Source organism: Carassius auratus, chromosome 35, assembly GCF_003368295.1.
Source record: "Carassius auratus strain Wakin chromosome 35, ASM336829v1, whole genome shotgun sequence".
Lineage (NCBI taxonomy): Eukaryota > Metazoa > Chordata > Actinopteri > Cypriniformes > Cyprinidae > Carassius > Carassius auratus.
The window spans coordinates 12255951-12275408 of NC_039277.1; the positions used below are offsets into that span (position 1 = coordinate 12255951).

Below are 19458 nucleotides of genomic sequence, written 5' to 3' on the forward strand. Positions count from 1 at the left end.
TTGAAGGTGTGTTTCTCTCTCTCTCTCTTTTCTGTTTCTCTTAACACATTTTGTGTTAATTCTCAGGGGATATTCTGAGAATGTTCTTGGAACTTTACATTTCTAGCACAGATGTTGTTCATTCTAACAATGCTTGTGAACTACTTTTTGTATTATTAATGTTCAGTATTCAGATCTCATGTGGATATTGACTTTGTGTAAATGTAGCAGTCAAGTTTTAATAAATATATATATTTTTTTAAATAGCTTTTTTGTATTGCATTTATATTAACTGGTTAAGAATGGCACATCTATAGCTCAAATTGTGTGATTTATGACAAAATAAATCAAGACAATGGATTTTGGCTTGATAAAACTTTAATTTATATAGAACTTATTTGCATTAGTAATGCAAAGGCTGATTCATTTCCAGGGCTCATTCCGTTCTTGTGGAGCCCTTGGTGATCCGCTGCAAACTTCGACAGGTGGTTGAACCAGATCAATCGGATCTTTTGGAGTTGGACGTGCAACTTCGGCTATGTGTCCTGCTTAATGAACCAGAAACTAAAGTTCAATTCAGTTCGATTTGTGTAACGATGCCCTGTCTCAGTTACTTCCTGAGAACAGGCCCAAAAGAACGATTCATTCAAGAACCGAACATCACTTGTATGCATAACTAAAACTCAGTAAAGAGCAAATGTATTTAGAATTAGAATTTAAAGGGATACTGTTGTAGATAGATAGATAGATAGATAGATAGATATATGCTTTATCATTGTGCCGTTATAATAATAAATATGACTTTGCCAAAAAATTACTTCTGAGGTATAGTTTTGTATATGTCGCCAAGATCAGATGATTCATTTCTGTCTGGTTTGCAAATGCTGTAATTGATAATTTTGTGTTTTACCACAACAACAAATCATTTGAAAATAACTTCTGGCAGGTATTCATTTCTTAGAAAGAATATGACATATTGTACAAGCTTTGCGAAAAGTGCTGTTGCAACCAGAGCCATAGGTAAGGATTTTTTGTTAAGCCTTTTATTTTGTCAGGTGAGGTTGTTCCAGGCTTTTTATTTCATCAAGCCATCTGTTTCCCAGCCTCTTACCTTAAACTGTTTTCAGTTTCTCATTAATTTATATTTTATATTCTGTAGATTCTCATCACTAATTAGCTATCTGAACTCCTGACATCTCATCTCTTTTAAAGCAGCCAAAAGCAGACGTTACAAAACTAAATCTCACCTTCTCTGAGTCATGCCAAGTAATAAGGCCCTATTTGACTCTTCACTTTTGTGCCGTTTTATCAGAGCCCACCTTCACCACGAGTTTTGGCTGATTTTTGTAAGTTGAGAGTCTTATTTTGGAGAGTCTGGCTCATTAGAAGACTATTTTCACAGTGGGGGTGACAGGAAGGATTGGAGGTTTGGAGCTGTTGAGCGGGAAGGTGAGAACGCTCCAGTTGGCATCTTGACCTCCCGTTGATCAGCAGGACTCCTCAAGGCTACGGCATGTGGAAAAGGTTTCCCCAATCATCTCTCTGTCTGACACATCAGCCATTATTCATTAACCTCCGGGGCAAGAACCTCTGACAAGAAAAAGGCTCACCTACTGGCTGTGACTTCTGGGAAGTGTTTCCATTGCATCAATTTAAAAGGCCAGACTTCTTTCCACCTCATTGTTTTTCTTCTCTTCGGGTTCTGTCATAATCATCATCTGGCATCTCACTATTGGCAGTGTAACTGGAACTTGATTTGGCCTTCAAAGATCAGTCCACCATGTAAAAATGACGTTTGAGTGGCATTCATTAAAGCTGATCCTCATGAAGTAGATTTAAAATGTAGTGATTTAAATTTTTTTAAATGTTCTTCAGTATGTTTAAAAAAACAGACTCATTCTTATGCTAAATGTGATGTGTGCCTTTTTTGATCTTAAAATACTTTCTTCTGCTGCATTTAAAGGTTATGTTATCTAAAGGTCCTAAAAGGAGCTAAATAATGCTCTGGAAACCTGTTTGTAAACAATTCTGCATGCACTTGTTTAAAAACTATTTTGTTTTTGCCAGTTTTGATAATGGCACACTTTGCATTATTTGACAATTTTGCTGCAAAGGCTCTCAAGACAGAGAGTGACAGATGTGAGCAGTGAGGTTGTACAGAATGTTCTAATATGGAAGGGGTTTTGGCACATTTTATACAACAAATTAGTAGTTGTGGCCACATGCTCGCTCCCTCATATAATAATCCAGATTCATCTACATTTGAGTGAGCTGGCATAGGACAAATTTATGTGCACACACAGCTGTTGTGCATCTCTGAGAAATGTTGTGGTAACATTTTCTCCACAAATCCACAAATTATACAACATTATTAGTGAATGAGGGCTATTATTTTTGCAATTATTTTTGTAATGCTTGCAACACATAACCCATCACCTTTAACTCACTTGACTGATTTAGCTGGAGAAAGCTAACAGCCTGTTGCCTGATATGCAAAGTAGTCTGAAGATGTATCATTCAGGATACAAGTTAAAAACAAAAGTTTAAATCATGACTTTAATAGAAAAAAGTTGTCTTTTAAAACGTGAGTCATGGGGTGTTTTCATTTTCTGCTGTCAATCCATTTCCAAAAAACGTCCTTGTCCACAATCTCACCAATGTTGTCTTTTCGATCTTCCATCTGTTCAGTTTTCCAGCACATTCTAAATAACCTCGAACTCTCTGCTATCATATTCATCATTTAAATAAGCCACTGTTTCAGTCTTCGAAGCACATTTGGTGCACTCTTGCATACCATTACTCCTACCTGTTCTCATTCAATACTGGCATTCCTTGACATTTCTCTGTAAAGGTCAATGAGAGGTTCAAACAAGACTAGTAGAGACTCTGGTCGTAATCCCCAAACTTCTGAACTGCTAGTAGTTCCTTTTGATGTCATTTGGAGTTATAAATGTTTATAAAAAATTCATGCATTTCAGTTGTTACATGTTTATTTATAAATTACCTGGCAGCTTTCAACGATAATTCTGTCACCTGCATGAAGAACTGCTTTCTGCCTTAGTCAGTAATTATTATCACCTGTTGAATGTGTTAATGAGTTATAAATAACACTGTGCAAAAAACCCTTATCTGTGTGTCGTTCGTTTGAGATGTTACCAGACTTTGTGCTGTGTTGCAGAGTTCACCAGATGTTGTGCTCCTTCACAAGTTCTCCGACTACGATGGGAACTGGAGCATTCTTCCGGCACTGCCACGGTAAGAATCCAAATCACTTGACATGTCAGTGTTTATTCCTTAGGTCATCTTATTTTATGCAGCTATATTCTTGTTATTTTTGTTTTCAGCCTTGCCTCACAATACTGTCAAACGTCTTTGTGGATTGTGTTTTTGGCAGAAGAGACCAATGTGAACTTACACAACCTTCTGCAGGTGCTGAGCAAATTCAACACAACAAAGGTGAGCCGCAGACTTTCCCGTCTTTCAGCTAGTGTTACTGCAAAAGTGTAATATCAAGACTTAATGCTTTGTTTACTGTGGCTCTTTTAGAGCAACAATCGTATTTGAGTCATTGGTTGAGGTACTGAGCATAAATATTGTCACTGAGACTGGAATGTGCAAAATGTCAAGAAAGCAGCCAAGAAGTATTGTCCTCATTTACTTTCTCAACAAAAATGTACGGTTCACACTGTGGACTCGCAGCACTTAAAATACTATATGTCACTTTAATTTCAGACATCCCATCGTTTACAACTGTGAGGAAGCCCTTAGGGATCCATCCTCTAATGAATTGTTTCTTGATTGTGTGAACTGTTATCTGTACTGTTTTTTTTTCCCTTAAAGGTGCTGTAGGGAACTTTTGTAAAAAAATATTTTTTACATATTTGTTAAACCTGTCATTATGTCCTGACAGTAGAATATGAGACAGATAATCTGTGAAAAAACCAAGCTCCTCTGGCTCCTCCCAGTGGTCCTATTGCCATTTGCAGAAACTCCATCGCTCCCGGTAAAAAATAACCAATCAGAGCTGCGGTCCGTAACTTTGTTTGTGTTCAAAATGTAGAAAAATTTATATAATAAGCGACTACACCATGAATCCATTTTGGCTTGTCCTGAATCACTAGGGTACACCTATAATAAGTGTTTATATTCAGACTATTTTAGATTGCTTTGGGGAAACCGCGGCGGAGTAACCCAGTACCTTTTTGATTCTTCATAGACATAAACAGAGAGAAGTAGTTCCGGCTACGATGTTCTTCCGCAAGACGCAAGCAGTTCTGTTTATTAACCGCTAGAGCGTCAAAAGTTCCCTACCGCAGCTTTAAGAGACCCAAATGTAATGAATGAAAAAATGTATGTTAGGGTATTATGGGTTTGTATCTTACACAGAAATGATAGTTTATTATGTTCTGTCCTCCCTGTTAAAATATATATTTTTTTGACTCCACAACCACAACATGTTGGATAATACTATTTAGGCCATGTGAAATGAAAATAAAGTGTTGTAGATTCTTACAAAGTGCTTCTACTTCATGAACTAACATTCCCTGGAGAAAAGGTAGATTCTCCAGGTCAACACAATACATAAAACCTTCTCCTGCATACTTGAGGTAATGAAAGAGCAGTCTGAAATAGGACTTGGCACATGAAAGCCTCCTGTTTCTTACCCAAGAGTCTTTTCTCCATAGGAGTGGTTTCTGGGCAGACCCCTCCATGATGATGAACCAACAATTATCCACCACTACGCTTTCTCAGAGGACCCCTCCAGTTTCAGTTACCCTGACTTCATGGCTGGCTGGGCTCTCAGTTGCCCCCTGGCTAAGCGGTCAGATTTCATCTCCTGTGCTTTTTGCGTACATCTTCAGCAAATGGCTATTTTAGACTATTAATACAGATATTATTTGATTTGGTATCTCAGAACTGCAGAGCGTGTGAATTATGAGCCGCCCAAATCCGATTTCACAATTGACCTTCAACATGAGGTAAGAACGATCACAAAATATTTCAGTGTTCTGTACATATGCTCTACATATATTTTGTTTGTTGAATATTCATTATCTTGCAGTGAAAGAGCTTGCTTTTTTGTTGTTGTTGTAAATATGAATAATTTGTAATGGAAGTTGCTGTAATGCATCAGCTATAAAGCATCTCAACAAAAGATATGATTTTCCAAAATAACCCAGACACAGATAATAGGCTTTTTTCCCCCAACCTCTCCAGATCTATCATTCAGATCTCGGTACTCTCCTGTGGTGTCACACCTCAATTTAAAATGTCTTGCATCTCCTGTTGAAATAATATGCCATCTGCCTACAGGAATATCTGTGTATATATTAACCCTCATTGATATTTTATGGAGGAGCTGTCATTTAATTGTGTGACATTCAAAGACACTCTCTCCTTTTCTCTTGCCATCACTTCTCTCTCTCTTTCTTGCTGATAAAATGAGACTGTATGTTCCAGAGAGAACTCTCAGTGCTACTTTTGTGATCTCTATTGATGCAGTACTCTAAGAGTCTTCTCAAAACCCTCTGGTCATACAGACTGGCATCTGTCTTGTTCTTAAAGGGATAGTTATCCCAAAAATGAAAATCCTGTTGTCATTTACTTACTGGTCATGTCTTTCCAAATCTGTATGACTTCTCTTCTATAGACCACAAAAAGGAGATGTTTAGCAGAATGTTTATGCTCCTGTTTTCCATACAATGGAAGTAAACGGTGACTGGGGGCTGTCTAGCGTCGCGTTTCTGTTAGTTTGGACTCTTTCCGTTTCATCCCCCCTTTGTCTTAATTCATAAGGTCATGAAGTTCCGAAAAAATTGTATAAATGTACCATAGCAGTATGATGTTACAGTGCAATTTAATCATCATTCCATGGAAATCTTTTATTTACTGTAAACTCATATTATTTTGGGTTTACTATTCGTTTGCTTTCTCTGATCTCTGAAGTTCTTAGTTCTTTGTTTCTTTCTTCAGTACAACTCTTAAATAGTCACTCCTAGAAGAAAGAAGTCAAGCTTTGCTTCTCTTATTGATGTTTCAGATTGCCCTCTACATTTGGGAGGAAAGCAGAGGTCCTGCTTTGACTGTGGTGAATGAGTTCTGCTCAGAGCTGCAAAGCTTGTCCTCAACAGGAGTTTGTGCTACGACCATCAACACCTACTTGTCTGCCTGTGTAAGTACTAGAAATGCTAACGCACCATCTGCAAATCTCAGAGAGATTTATCCAATCCCTCTGCCATGTGAATTAATAAAACTATGACAAATTGTTCTGTTCAGAAGAGACTCCCAAGGGAAAGTCAAGACGTATTAATATCTCACAGTCAGTTGTCATTGAGTTTCCCTGCTCTAATGCTCTGATAAATGACAGTCTTCAAATGTGAACGCCAAACTCCTGCTTGAGGCTTTTCAGATTTGCTGTTTTTTTCTGAGGGATAATCAAAGGCCTATAAATTCATAAGCCTAGAAAATAAGCCACTTCATACAAAGTGTCCTCTCAAAGCTGACAAACAGACTTTATGTAATATTAATGGTCCTATGTCCTACTACATCTTAAAGTAGGAACAAGAGGTACTTTGGTTTTCACCCAAATACTGTAACACCCAGATTGGTGGCAGACACCAAACTGCTGTAAATATCTGTTATGTTCTTTATAGGGAAACTCTGTGCAGAAGGAGGATGTCTTTGTTGCTGTTAAAACATGTCAGAGATTTCATGGAGATAGAGGTGGGTGTATTCTGCCTGTTCTTCAAAAACAGATACAGACCATGATTGAATCATAACTAAAGAAACGTTAAAGGTGAAGTCAGGGCTTTTTAGGTAAAACGGTTTGTAACAAACTAATAATAACCAGTAGTTTACAGTATTACATTTTGTTTAATGTTAATTTCAGCATGCAATAATACATTATTAAGGTTGTATATGTTCACATGAGTTATGGAGTTTAGTTTTCATTAACTAACTTGAACTTAAAAAAAAAAAGAAGTATTTTTCTGCGATTGGTAACTTGTGCAGTAAACTGCACACTTCACCTCTGCTTTAGCTTGCCATCAATATTAGACTTTAAGATGCACAAGGTGCCATTCACAGAGAGAAATCTTTGCTTCTTACAAATATCTATGAATTCATGTTATTTTTTTTTCTTAGCTTAGCTTTTATGTAATTTACATTTTTAGCAACAGTGTGTTTAAAATGGATTGGATCATTCAGTCTTGATTAAAAAGTAAAGCCAGCAAAGCAGAGAAGAGCCCACCAAGCCATGCATTGAGAGGATTACAGAAAGACAATAATAAAAGGGAATAATTACAGCCGTCAGTCGCTTCGTGTCTTGGCCCACACATGATGTCTGTAAGTGACAATGAATTGATTTTGTTGATTATAGCCGCATAAAGTTCCACTGTGTCTTTTCCAGAAACACTGTTCTCACAAAGACAGCTCTTCCCCAGTCCTCTTCTCAGCTCTCTCTGTACTGTATAATAGGACAGGTATAAATGCTGTTTTATATTCCAGGAGAGATTCCATTTTGCAGCTGGTCAGGCATAATTGCACCGATTTCCATAATTATGTTTAGAGTTTGATTTTAGCAAACTTTTCAGGCAGCATTAAATACTATAATATTTTGTGTGTGGCTACAAAGATCATAAATATCAGTGCTGGTAAAACATCTGCAGATTTACATCAGGATATATATTTTTTACATTTTTATTTTAATTTACTAATTTACATTTTTTATTAATTTCATATGATTTTTTGATTTTATGATCTTTTTACTCTTTCACGTGGATGTTATAATCTCAAGTTAATGTTATACTGTCTTAAGCTGTATGCATAAATGTATCTTCACAGTTCCTTTAGTTAAACAAACCTGGGAAAAAGATGCTGCCTCGTTGGAATACTACAGTGACATCACAGACTCATATATACCCACAATCAGGGCTGGACTGGGACAAAAAATCAGCCCTGGACTTCATCCAGACCGGCCCACTATTCATGTAAACATGCGCACACACACACACACACACAAACACACACAAACTACATGTCTATACATACATTAATCTGCATGTAAAATTACTGATTAGAATGTATTACTATCAAAACCAAGAAAAAAATATTAAAATAATAAACAAAGAAAATGCAAATGATTTTATCAGGCTTTATTTTAAATATCTAAAGGTCTTAATTGATTGCTTCTTATTAATCTAATAGTGCAGCAACATAACACTTGTTTTTTTTTTATATATATATATATATATATATTAATTTACACATTACCTCTGACCTGTTGGCTGCTTATAGTAGGCTAGTATTAACATTTACATTTATATTTATTCATTTAGCTAACGCTTTTATCCAAAGCGACTTACAATTGCTACATGTGTCAGAGGTTGCACGCCTCTGGAGCAACTAGAGGTTAAGTGTGTTGCTCAGGAACACATTGATGTCTCACAGTGAATTTGAATCCACTGTGAGACATCAATGTGTCCCTGAGCAACACACTTAACCTCTAGTTGCTCCAGACCACTGATAGGGAGACCACTGATCTACACTAAACGTGATTTATAAAGACCACTGCTCTACAATAAAATAAAAGAGTAATTAAGACAAAAAACGTTGTGTAGTGATTTATTTTTAAATGTTCTTAACATAATCAAAGGCTTTTAAAAATCCTTGAAGTAGACTGGCTTATATATTCAAATGCAGAGCTCAATGCTAGGGTTCAAAACTGTACTTGCCCTGCCAAAAATAAATACATACAAATAAAACTGCTATTTTTTTCTTTGTAAATAAGCTGCAATCTAATTTCACAATTCTAATTTCAATACCACAATAAACACTAACTATTAGGTTCAAACATTAATGAAGACAAGTGAACAGTCAGGAATAAAATAAGAAAAAAAGATCATAAATAGCACAGTTTTCAGGTACAGATATTACATATCCAAATATAAAATACTTCACTTAACACACACACACACACACACACATATATATATATACACATATATCTTTGTTAAAGCTGTTATTCAAGAGCAGTGAGTTATTTCTCTTTGTCTTTTGTTCACGTTAATGACACAGACCGACAGTAGGTATAAGGCTTATGCCTGGCACAAGAGATTTTTTTCTCAATTGATTACAAATTGAAAATAAACATCTCCCATAAATGCTGTAAATATACAGAGACATAGAGCATAAGCTTGTATTATTAAATGTTAAAAATAATTAAATGTAATGCAGTTTTCATTATAATAACAATTATTTAATGACAGGTATTAAAATATAATAAATATGTACTACAGTGCACATATTTAGCAAAATACTCCTTTCTTGTGGCTATTTTTCTCAACTAACCTGCTATGGTCTTTAAATGGCTTTCTTGAGGTAAATGTAACGTTTGACATAACTGTTCTCCTGCTGTTTTGACAGATGACTGATTGATCGATATTATTTATGAGGCATATATACATTTAGGTAAGTTGTACTGTATCTTTAAACAGAAAGTAACAGATGATCGGTTTACTTGAACTGAGGCGCTAAAGCGATCTGTCACGTCACATTTTCTGACGCCAAAACGGTATTGTCTGAAGTTTGTAATAAAATGGACAGAACCTGAGAGCTGAGAATTTTAAATGTAATTTATATAGATCAGTGAGTGGTGGCATATTACAGCATGAATATCCTAACTTTTTGAAACAAAACAATGCAGTAGCCTCCGTGTATCATTACATTTCTGTCTCACCTCAGCAGTAAAGTCCGCCCTGCTGACGTCTTCACTTAAGTCTTGTGCCTTCCAGCAAATAATTTATATATCTTGACACATTGGTGGCATCTGCCTCAAGTTCTTGTCGTTTTCTCTCTCTCAACGTTCGGCCCCTCCTTTATGCTTAGATATTTTATTATTTAACATACTGAATTTCGTCGCAGTTGTAATGTGCCGCTTTTCAAGGCTAGAACTTGATTCTGATTGGCCAGTGAGCAGTGAACACGTCACGTCTCGCAGCTCGCATCAGCATCATGCGCACGAGTCGTTTTATCTGTTCTTTATACTGCCTTTTTTAATGTTTTAAATAAATTATTGTGACTAACGTAAAAAAATAAAAAAGCATCATGCAGCTTCATGAGAGAGACACATAAGGCCGGAATTGTACCATACAACAATATAATTACGAATATATTTGCGATTATTAATGATTTAAAAACAAAATACATAACGCACCGGCCCAACCAGACCGCGGCCCACCGGGAATCTCCCGGTAGTCCCGATGGCCAGTACATGCCTGCCCACAATCCACTTGGGAGTCCCTAACACGGAGAGAGGTTTGTCTTTTATTTATTTTGGGATGACAACAGGTTGTGTTCCACTGTAACCCTTTATCCATCATGATCTCTGAGGAACATGCAACACTCCTTTTATATATGGGTTTTAATCACTTATTATGTTTAGACGAGTATCAACTTGTCGAACTGAATTACACAGTTTGAGTTATGCATGTGAAAAGAACCATTGCGAGTGGGATTAAAATAGAAAACAATAACAAAGGAAGAAATAGTGTATCCTTATAAGAACATGGCTCGCATTGTCTCAACCCGTGACCCAAAACCATATAAAAGAACAGAGTCTCCGAAATGAAACATTTAAATGGACTGATCATTCTCTCTTTGTGATGTGCAAAATGTGCTGCGGTGTCTTATGGAAAACAGTCTGATATCCAATTTTGTGAAGTCGGAAAGTTTGTTTTATTCATAGCCTGACTGCGGTAAGCGTAATGGATGGGGCATTGGTTGCTACCAGTTGATTGACATTAGTTTACTCATCATGGTGAATATCCCTTTGTGCTTGCCATTTTCCTCTGCTGTTTATGCACATTTGTTAACGGACTTCGGATTGACAGGTTTGCTGCAAATAAATAAAGCCTTCTTCCAATAGACAGACAAGTGAATAGATAGATAGATGGATGCCAGGACCGTAACTCTAAAAGTAATATTTGCTGGGTTATTCATGACTGTCATTTTAATTCGTTATCTTACTCAACTCTCAATCAGTGGGACATTTAAGTATGCTCTTTTTAAAGGCACAATATATTTGACTGCAGTGTCAGCCATGAGACATTCTTCTCCCTTCAAAATCCACTCGGGTCCCTCCAGCTATTGGCCAAAACTCAAAAACCTCATATATCCAGAGTTCAACTCCAGGAAATTCGCTAATGATGAAAGAGCTGAGAATAGTCTCTGAGGACTCTCAACACATGCGCCCTAAATTAGACTTCTGCACCCCTCTTTGTCTCTCTCAGAATCTTTGCCTCTGCACCAGAATGAATGACCAGAATGTCCGGGGGAGAGAGAGAGAAGTCTTCTGTTGGGGGGCTGTGTGTGCTGTGGTAATGTTCGGAAAAGACATTACTCCCACAGACTCTTAGAGTCGGTGTTCCAGAGCTTCTCTCAGTATGTTTTGTTCTGTTCTCCTCCTGTCCGCTCCCCATCCCTAAGCCTGTGTCTGGCTGACCTTCTCATTCGACTGCCATAAGAGAGCTTCTCTTTCATGGACGCTACAGAGCTTTTGTGGCACCTCTCTTTCCCTCTGTCAATCTGTTATACCACTCTTTTACTCATCCTCACCGTGTTACAGTGCTGCTATTAACCTTCTGAACCCAAGCCGAGGGAATCATCTGCACCATCTTGCTCATGAGTTTTTGACCAATTTGTTTGAGCAGCCAATTTTGCATCTAAGAGCGAAGGGCCTTATGAACCCCACTGACTCCTTTCGAACCCTGTAATGGTCCACAGAAATCCTGGAATGTTCCTATGTAATGGCACAGTCATCAGGGTGCATTTCCATCCAACAATGGCAAACCTTTAATGGAAGCTCCTGTACTGATTTTATGATTGACTTCCTTTTTGATCCGACACATTCCTCTGCAATTTTATCCTGAAAGCCCTCGGAACATGGGGTCTCTTAGAATCAAGAAAATTCTAGTACAGCCTAAGGAAATGGAAGGGCCAGACACAGTGCAGTTGGCGACTCCAGGTAATTTTCAGATCTCACCACCTATCTTCTCAGTCGTTCTTAACCGCTTTTCCTCTGTTCTATTCCCTTAACAGAAAAGAGCCAGAAAAGTCAAAGGTATTTAGAATGAACCACAGTGGTGGTATTGTTTCTGGTGTTTGTTGTTCAGGTCCAGTTTAATCTCTAATAGGGATCTCAGGGTGAGGTGGATAGTTAGTGTTGGGCAAAGCTCATGATTACAGCCGATTTGGCTCGACTTTTTTGTTTATCATTGCATATGATTAGTTTTGTTTTTTGTTTTGTAGGTATGAATGCTTTGGTGTTGATGATATTGTTGAAATTAGAATTTTCCTGTAATTAGAAAAAGTTCTGTGCTCATTTATTTGATTAATCAAAAATACAGTAAAACAAGAATTTTAATATTATTAGAATTTAAAATAACTGTTTTCGGCTTTAATATTTTAAAATGTGATTTATTCCATGCGTCACATGATTGTTCAGAAATCATTCTAATATACTGATTTGGTACTCACTTGTTAACAATTATAAGTGATTCTCAATTATTAATAATGACTTTTATATTATCAGAATATTTTTGTGGAAACAATATTGCTGTTTTTAATACTGTTGTTTACTGTTTTTGAACAAATACGTGCTAATTTCTCAGACATAAAATAATCACAGTTATTAAAAAAAACTTTAAACGAGTATTCTGTTTAAAACACTGTATATGGAGAAATGACAATGTGTAAAAAATAGCCAAATGAATTGGTACTGAATGGCAAGCAGTAATTCAAAAAAAAAAACATATATGTATATATATATATACATATAAATCAATTAATATATAATCTTTGCATCTATTATTCAACTTATCCTTAACTGCTACTGGCCAAATTTGACATCTAATTAATATTCATAATCCAAGGTGATAAGGCACACTCCCCTAACTGTCAAGTCTTTTCTGTGCCCCCTGGTGGTAAGTAAAAAAGGTTTTTGCACAGCAGACCCCACAGTCTCCTCCTGTCTGTCTTCAGTCTGCTAAGAATTCATGGACCGAACATAAAAAAGACACATAAGAGTCTCCTGTCTCCTTCAAGACATTCAGCTGCTATTTTTCTCCCCTTAATACCAGAATATTGCAGGAACACCAACCAAAGTCTGTATAGATTAGTTACACACTGTTCTTGTATTTACAGGGCACTGTGCAAAAACATTTGCCATTCTGAAGAGGTTTGCAAGTGAGGCAGTAACACAAGCACCTTGGTTGCTCATAGTTGATGATGACACACTGATCAGGTGAATGTGATTTCTTTACACTGGTGAAAGATCAATAGACTTTAAGGGGCCTTACTACTAGGTAAAAAAAACAACAACTTTAAATGAATCAAGATGCATGTGCTTAATTGAAAATATGCCAACCTATGTCACCTTGAATTTAAAAGAAGTCTGTCTCGCTTTCCATCTGCAGAATTATAACCCAGCAATCGGCACAAACCTGAAAATCAAATACGCCCACATGAAAATACTCTCATTGTGTGGCAAAGCACATAAGGTCACAGATCCTGAAACTGGAGCAAAATTTTGACTGGAATACACATGGCTGTGAAGTCTTTTTTAAAATACTGTCAACTAAAGTGTATTGCTTGTATTTTAATATTGTGTTTTCATCCAAATGTGCATATCTGCCAATATAGCAAGGAGAGCTGGAAACACAGGCTTGAGGACAGGCCAAAAAGTTGAATGGGTAGAAAAGGAAAATAAATAAATATTTAGTAACTGGATTTTTGTTAATATGTTCAGTCTATGCCTATAGTAAAAGTTGGCTCCTGATGATTTTTGTTATGGCTTGTTTGTTTGAGAAATACATGTTTGGCAAACTTATACTGTGCATTTTTGTCACATAATGTACTAAATAACCATTGTCTTCCAGTCTGCCCAGATTACGGAGGCTGCTGGGATGTTATGATCCAAATAAAGCTGTGAGTGTTGGAGAACGTTATGGCTATGGGCTTAGCAGGGATGGCTACAGCTACATCACGGGAGGTGGAGGGTGAGTTACAGATAAGTGCTGCAGAGATATTTCTTTTGTCCATACTTATGCCTATGGATTCGTTCTAATCTTTTATCCTCAAGTATTAAACTTAAGTATATAGTTCTGATGTGATATTACTTTTCTAAGTGATGAGGTTTACTATTTTCACTTGACAGATAGATCATGTGAAATAAATTGCCTGAGGCATGTTAAGAGTCTAGCATATGATGAAGACTTCTGGGTGGGCTTTTTTGACTTGCCAAAATTGTTAGCAATACAAGTAAATGAGAGGTTGGATAGTTCTTTGTGCACAGTTTGAGACATGGACAAACATGCTAATAAACAATATATTACAACTTTTTGCAACTCCTCTGAGATTCCGAGTCAGAACTTGGGAGGGCATTCCTGTTAAAAGTTCCTACTGGGAACTCCGAGTTTTCAGCTTCCGAGTACAAAATAGCATTAGTAATCACTCAGAACTTACATGTGGCCAGATATGGGTGAACTGCTTAATATTTTATGTAAGGCATGGAATAATATTTAATGGCTCGGGATCAGTAGACATGGGCAGACTGCAGGTCCAATAGCCAAGACCAAGTTTGATAACGAGTTTCAGGAGAGACGACCAAATTTTAATGCAGTGCATATGAAAAAAACGTAAATTTATTTTAATTTATGGAGACATCTAAGCATCTGTATAGCCTGTGGTGTGATTTATGCACATTTGTTCAAAATAGCCTGTATGGGCAGATTGTTCACATTATGTAGGCAAAAATTTGGATTGTACTTAATTTTTTTTTTTTCCCTGTTAATTATTACCATGTTGGGCTGTGTGCATTTTTTTCTTGCTAAATACAGAATGCATGAAAAACATGAAAAAAATATTTTTGTCTGCCTGATCAGGCGATATGATATAGTAAATTTTTAATGTGTGTGAAGTTGCGGGCTGTGGTACCAAACCGAACCCTTTAGCAACTGCACTTTAACGCCCAGAACACTTGAGATACCACTTAGGACTCTATAGCAAACTCATAGCAATGCACCAGAAACAACTTGGAAAACCCAAGAAACATACAAAAAGCCAATTCATAACCCCCCCCCCCCCCCCCCCCCCACTATGCCTACCCTATAATGGTGGTGTGAATCTGTAAACTGATTCTCGATGCATCACAAGGCATCTTTCGGCAACATACTTAAATAAAACACTCCAAACCCCTTTGCAAACACATACAGTAATTACCCCTTGTCAACCAGTTAACTTAATTTTTTTTTACAGCAACTTAAGCAAACCCCATTTATGAAAATGTTATTGAGATGATGTTTGTTTAAGAGTGGTGTGATGGATTTTTGAATGGATTTGTTTAGTGTTGCAGTCTTTGTGCCCCAACAGTATGCTGCTTAGTAACTGTTCTCAATAGTTTTCTGTTTACTTATAGTCTTCTAATTAGCAGACAGTGACTTCCCATTACAGTGTAGGTATGTTAAAGATACAATGGCGTCAGGACTCACACAGGTGAGTGTGAATCATTACCACATGTTTCTGGACATGTAACCTTGTTATTTTGTGAGATGTCCTGAATCACTGTAGTAGTCATTATCTGAGTTCTCTGTGTGAGCCAAATGATGTCCCCTAGAACTATTTAATTAGGGCTCAAGCCCGAAGGGGCGAAGAGCCCTATTGTTCCCCTAAGGATTATTCTTTTTCTTATTATTAGGGCTCAAGCCCGAAGGGGCGAAGAGCCCTATTGTTCTTCTAAGGATTATTCTTCTTCTTATTATTATTTTTTTTATTTTTTATTAAACCTTCCGGGGGTTTTTGGAGGCCTTAACATGCTCAAAAACTCTTGAAAATTGGCACACACATTGGAATCTGCGGCCATCAGGACGCCACAGAGACTGGGACCCGGGCGTGGCACAGGGACTCTACAGCGCCCCCTGGAACACAGTCAGAAATCTTGAACCATAGCTCACACACACTTTCATGTATTTATATGAAACTCAGTACACTTATAGATCTCATTGAGCCGAGCAACTTTCGCACTCTATGTCATAGGCTCCGCCCAACAGGAAGTCAGCTATTTAGGGCTGTTTATAAAAAGCATGCTCTGGAATTTGATATACTTGTCATAGGTCTTTTACTTGATTGCCACCAAACTCGGTCAACATGATCTCAAGACATTGGGGATGGAAAATTGCGAGGGGATTTTTGATATCTCGAACGGTTTGCCCGTGGCGAGGCGTTGAAATTATGGCGAGAAATGAGAAACAGGAAATGTCTAATAACATCCACATACATTTCCTGAATTTGATCAAACTTCATTGGTTTGTTCGTTGTATGATACTGATCGTATATATGTGACTATTAAGAGTCAACATTATAGCGCCACCAACTGGCAGCAGGAAGTGTGCCATTTTCCAAATGCTTTGAATTCAGCATCTTATTTTTACTCTATTTACTTAAAACTTCATCAGAATAATGACAAAACACGGCCGATGTAAATCTGTTGTGGGGATATTGATATCTGATATAGTGTTGCCATGGCAACGTGTCAAACTTGAATGTTCTGTTATGGTGAGTTTGAGGCAGACAACAAGCTCAGATTTACATAAAACTCAAAACACATATCAGTATTAGTGATAGCTAGACAATGGCAAAAGCTTTTAAAAGGGCGTGAAGGAGGCACTCTATAGCGCCACCTTTTGTCAAAAGTGGGGGGGTTAGTTTTAGCTACAGACACCAAACTTGGTACATAAATTGTTCTTTTCAAGACGGACAACTTTCTAATTCACAGTCATCAGCTACGACCAACAGGAAGTCGGCTATTTTGATTTGAATATTTAAATTGAGCTCTGATTTAATGCATACTCCTCACAGGGGAAGTACACTATACACACCAAACTTTGTCTACATGAAGAAAAACCATTGAGGAACTTAAATTGCGAACGGATTTTGGTTAGCTTGAACGGTTTTGTCGTGGTGAATTTTTGAAATGACAGTAAAAAGGGAAACATTAATTGTCTTGTATGTTTAAATTGCAGCTTCCAAACACTTCAAAGCATTTTTTTATACAAAGATCAAATCATTCTGAGGAAATATGCATAGTTTCACGACTTTACAACACTGTATGGATAAAAGAAAATTAAAAAACTGTCAGACTTCTCAACTGACATGATCTCACTCTGGCCACCCTGTCTGTGTGAGGGAAGGGAGGGGGAGAGGGAGGGGGAGTGTGAGGGGGTTGGTGACTGTGACAGTGTGTGTGGACTGTAGGGAGGGGCTGTCTGGCAGAGAGAGAGAGACAGAGAGACCTAATCATCCCTTTAATAATCAGGAAAAAAAAAATCTGTATTTTAAATTGTTATTAGGGCTCAAGCCTGGAGGGCGAGAGCCCTATTGTTTTCCTTAGGATTATTTTTTTTTTTTTTTTTTTTCTTTATTCTTCTAATTTTTTTCCAAGGTTTCGGGGGCTTTTGGGGTCCTTAACATACTCAAAAACTCTTGAAAATTGGCACACACCTTGGAACCTGCGGCCATTAGGGCCGGGCAGAGTCTGATACACGGGCGTGGCACAGGGGCTCTACAGCGCCCCCTGTAGTACTGAGGGCCATATATCATGCATACTTGCACGTATACATATGAAACTTGGTACATATATATAACTCATCAAACCAAACAACTTTCACACTGCATGTCATAAGCTCCGCCCAACAGGAAGTTGGCTATTTAGGGTTTTATGAAAAACACATGCTCTGGAATTTGATATACTCCTCTGAGGAACTCCACCCGTTCACCACAAAACTCGGTGAACACGATCTCAAGACATTGGGGATGCTAAATTGCGAAGAGATTTTTGATATCTCGAACGGTTTGCCCGTGGCGAGGCGTTGAAATTATGGCGAGAAATGAGAAACAGGAAATGTCTAATAACATCCACATACATTTCCTGAATTTGATCAAACTTAATTTGTTTGTTCGTTGTATGATACCGATCGTATATATGTGACTATTAGGAGTCAAAGTTATAGCGCCACCAACTGGCAGCAGGAAGTGAATCATTTTCAAAACGCTTTGAATTCAGCATCTTATTTTTACTTGATTTGCTTCAAACTTCATCAGAATAATGACAAAACACGGCCGAAGAAAATCTGTTGTGGGGATATTGATATCTAATATAGTGTTGCCATGGCAACGTGTCAAACTTGAATGTTCTGTTCTGGTGATTTTTAGGCAGACAACAAGCTCAGATTTACATGAAACTCGAAACAGATATCAGTATTAAAGATAGCTAAACCATGGCAAAAGCTTTGAAAAGGGCGTGGAAGAGGCACTCTATAGCGCCACCTTTTGTCAAAAGTGGGGGGGTTAGTTTTAGCTACAGACACCAAACTTGGTACATAAATTGTTCTTATCAAGACGGACAACTTTCTCATTCGCAGTCATAAGCTACGATCAACAGGAAGTCGGCTATTTTGATTTGAATGTGTATTTTTGAGATTTTACAGTTGTAAAATTAATGAATACTCCTCACAGGGGAAGTACACTATACACACAAAACTTTGTCTACATGAAGAAAAAACATCGAGGAACTTAAATTGCGAACAGATTTTGGTTAGCTTGAACGGTTTTGTCGTGGTGATTTTTTGAAATGACAGTAAAAAGTGAAACATTAATCGTCTTCTATTTTTAAATTGCAGCTCCCAAACCTTTAAAAAACATTTTTCATTTAGAAAACCAGTGATTCTGAGGAAATATGCATAGTTTCATGACTTTACAGCACTGTATGATTAAAAGAAAATTAAAAAACTGTCAGACATCTGATCTCACTCTGTCACTCTGTTTGAGGAATGTAATGAGTGCTGACTGTGTGTGTGTGTGAGTGTGAGTGGGGGAGGGGTGTGAGCTGAGTGGCAGACAGACAGAGAGAGAGAGAGAGAGAGAGACTTAAACATCTCTTTAATCACCAGAAAAAAAAAACTGTTTTTTAAATTGTTATTTTTTTGTTGTTGTTGCTAATTGTGCTGTTTTCATTACAGCTTAAGAAATATCTTAGGCCTTATCCTTTTCTGACAGTTTCAGGGATTAAAAAAAATCCTAAAAAAACTTATTTGTGCTGCAAATAATAATTTCAAACTCATTTGATACTGACCTCTGACACCCTGTGACATGACATTTATTTTAATTTACATAATCTCAAGGATGTAACAGTAAAACTGTTCAGCTCACAGATGAAGACTAAGCTGTAATGCAAGCAGAACTATTTCACAAATGCTTATAGGTTAATGAAATCATAACAAAACATTTTTACATTATTTAAGGATTTGGTAACACTTTAAAATAATGTCTCAATTGTTAACATTAGTAAATGCATTGGTAACACTTCATAATAGCTGCAATTCTTAGCTAAGCATTAGTAAATAGTCAGTTCATGCTTTATATAGCCTT

The 19458-nt window shown here is 37.2% G+C and overlaps 1 protein-coding gene across 1 annotated transcript in view; it reads left to right on the plus strand.

The window, feature by feature from the left end:
* The window catches only part of LOC113054437 (beta-1,3-glucosyltransferase-like), a 42822-nt gene that overhangs the window by 12641 nt on the left and 10723 nt on the right, over positions 1-19458 (plus strand). The window contains exons 5-14 of the mRNA XM_026219988.1: positions 3158-3234; positions 3324-3435; positions 4665-4801; positions 4895-4958; positions 6020-6151; positions 6633-6702; positions 7822-7891; positions 10250-10293; positions 13180-13279; positions 13914-14033. Of these exons, the coding sequence (XP_026075773.1) occupies positions 3158-3234; positions 3324-3435; positions 4665-4801; positions 4895-4958; positions 6020-6151; positions 6633-6702; positions 7822-7891; positions 10250-10293; positions 13180-13279; positions 13914-14033 (926 nt within the window). The remainder of the gene's footprint in view (positions 1-3157; positions 3235-3323; positions 3436-4664; positions 4802-4894; positions 4959-6019; positions 6152-6632; positions 6703-7821; positions 7892-10249; positions 10294-13179; positions 13280-13913; positions 14034-19458) is intronic.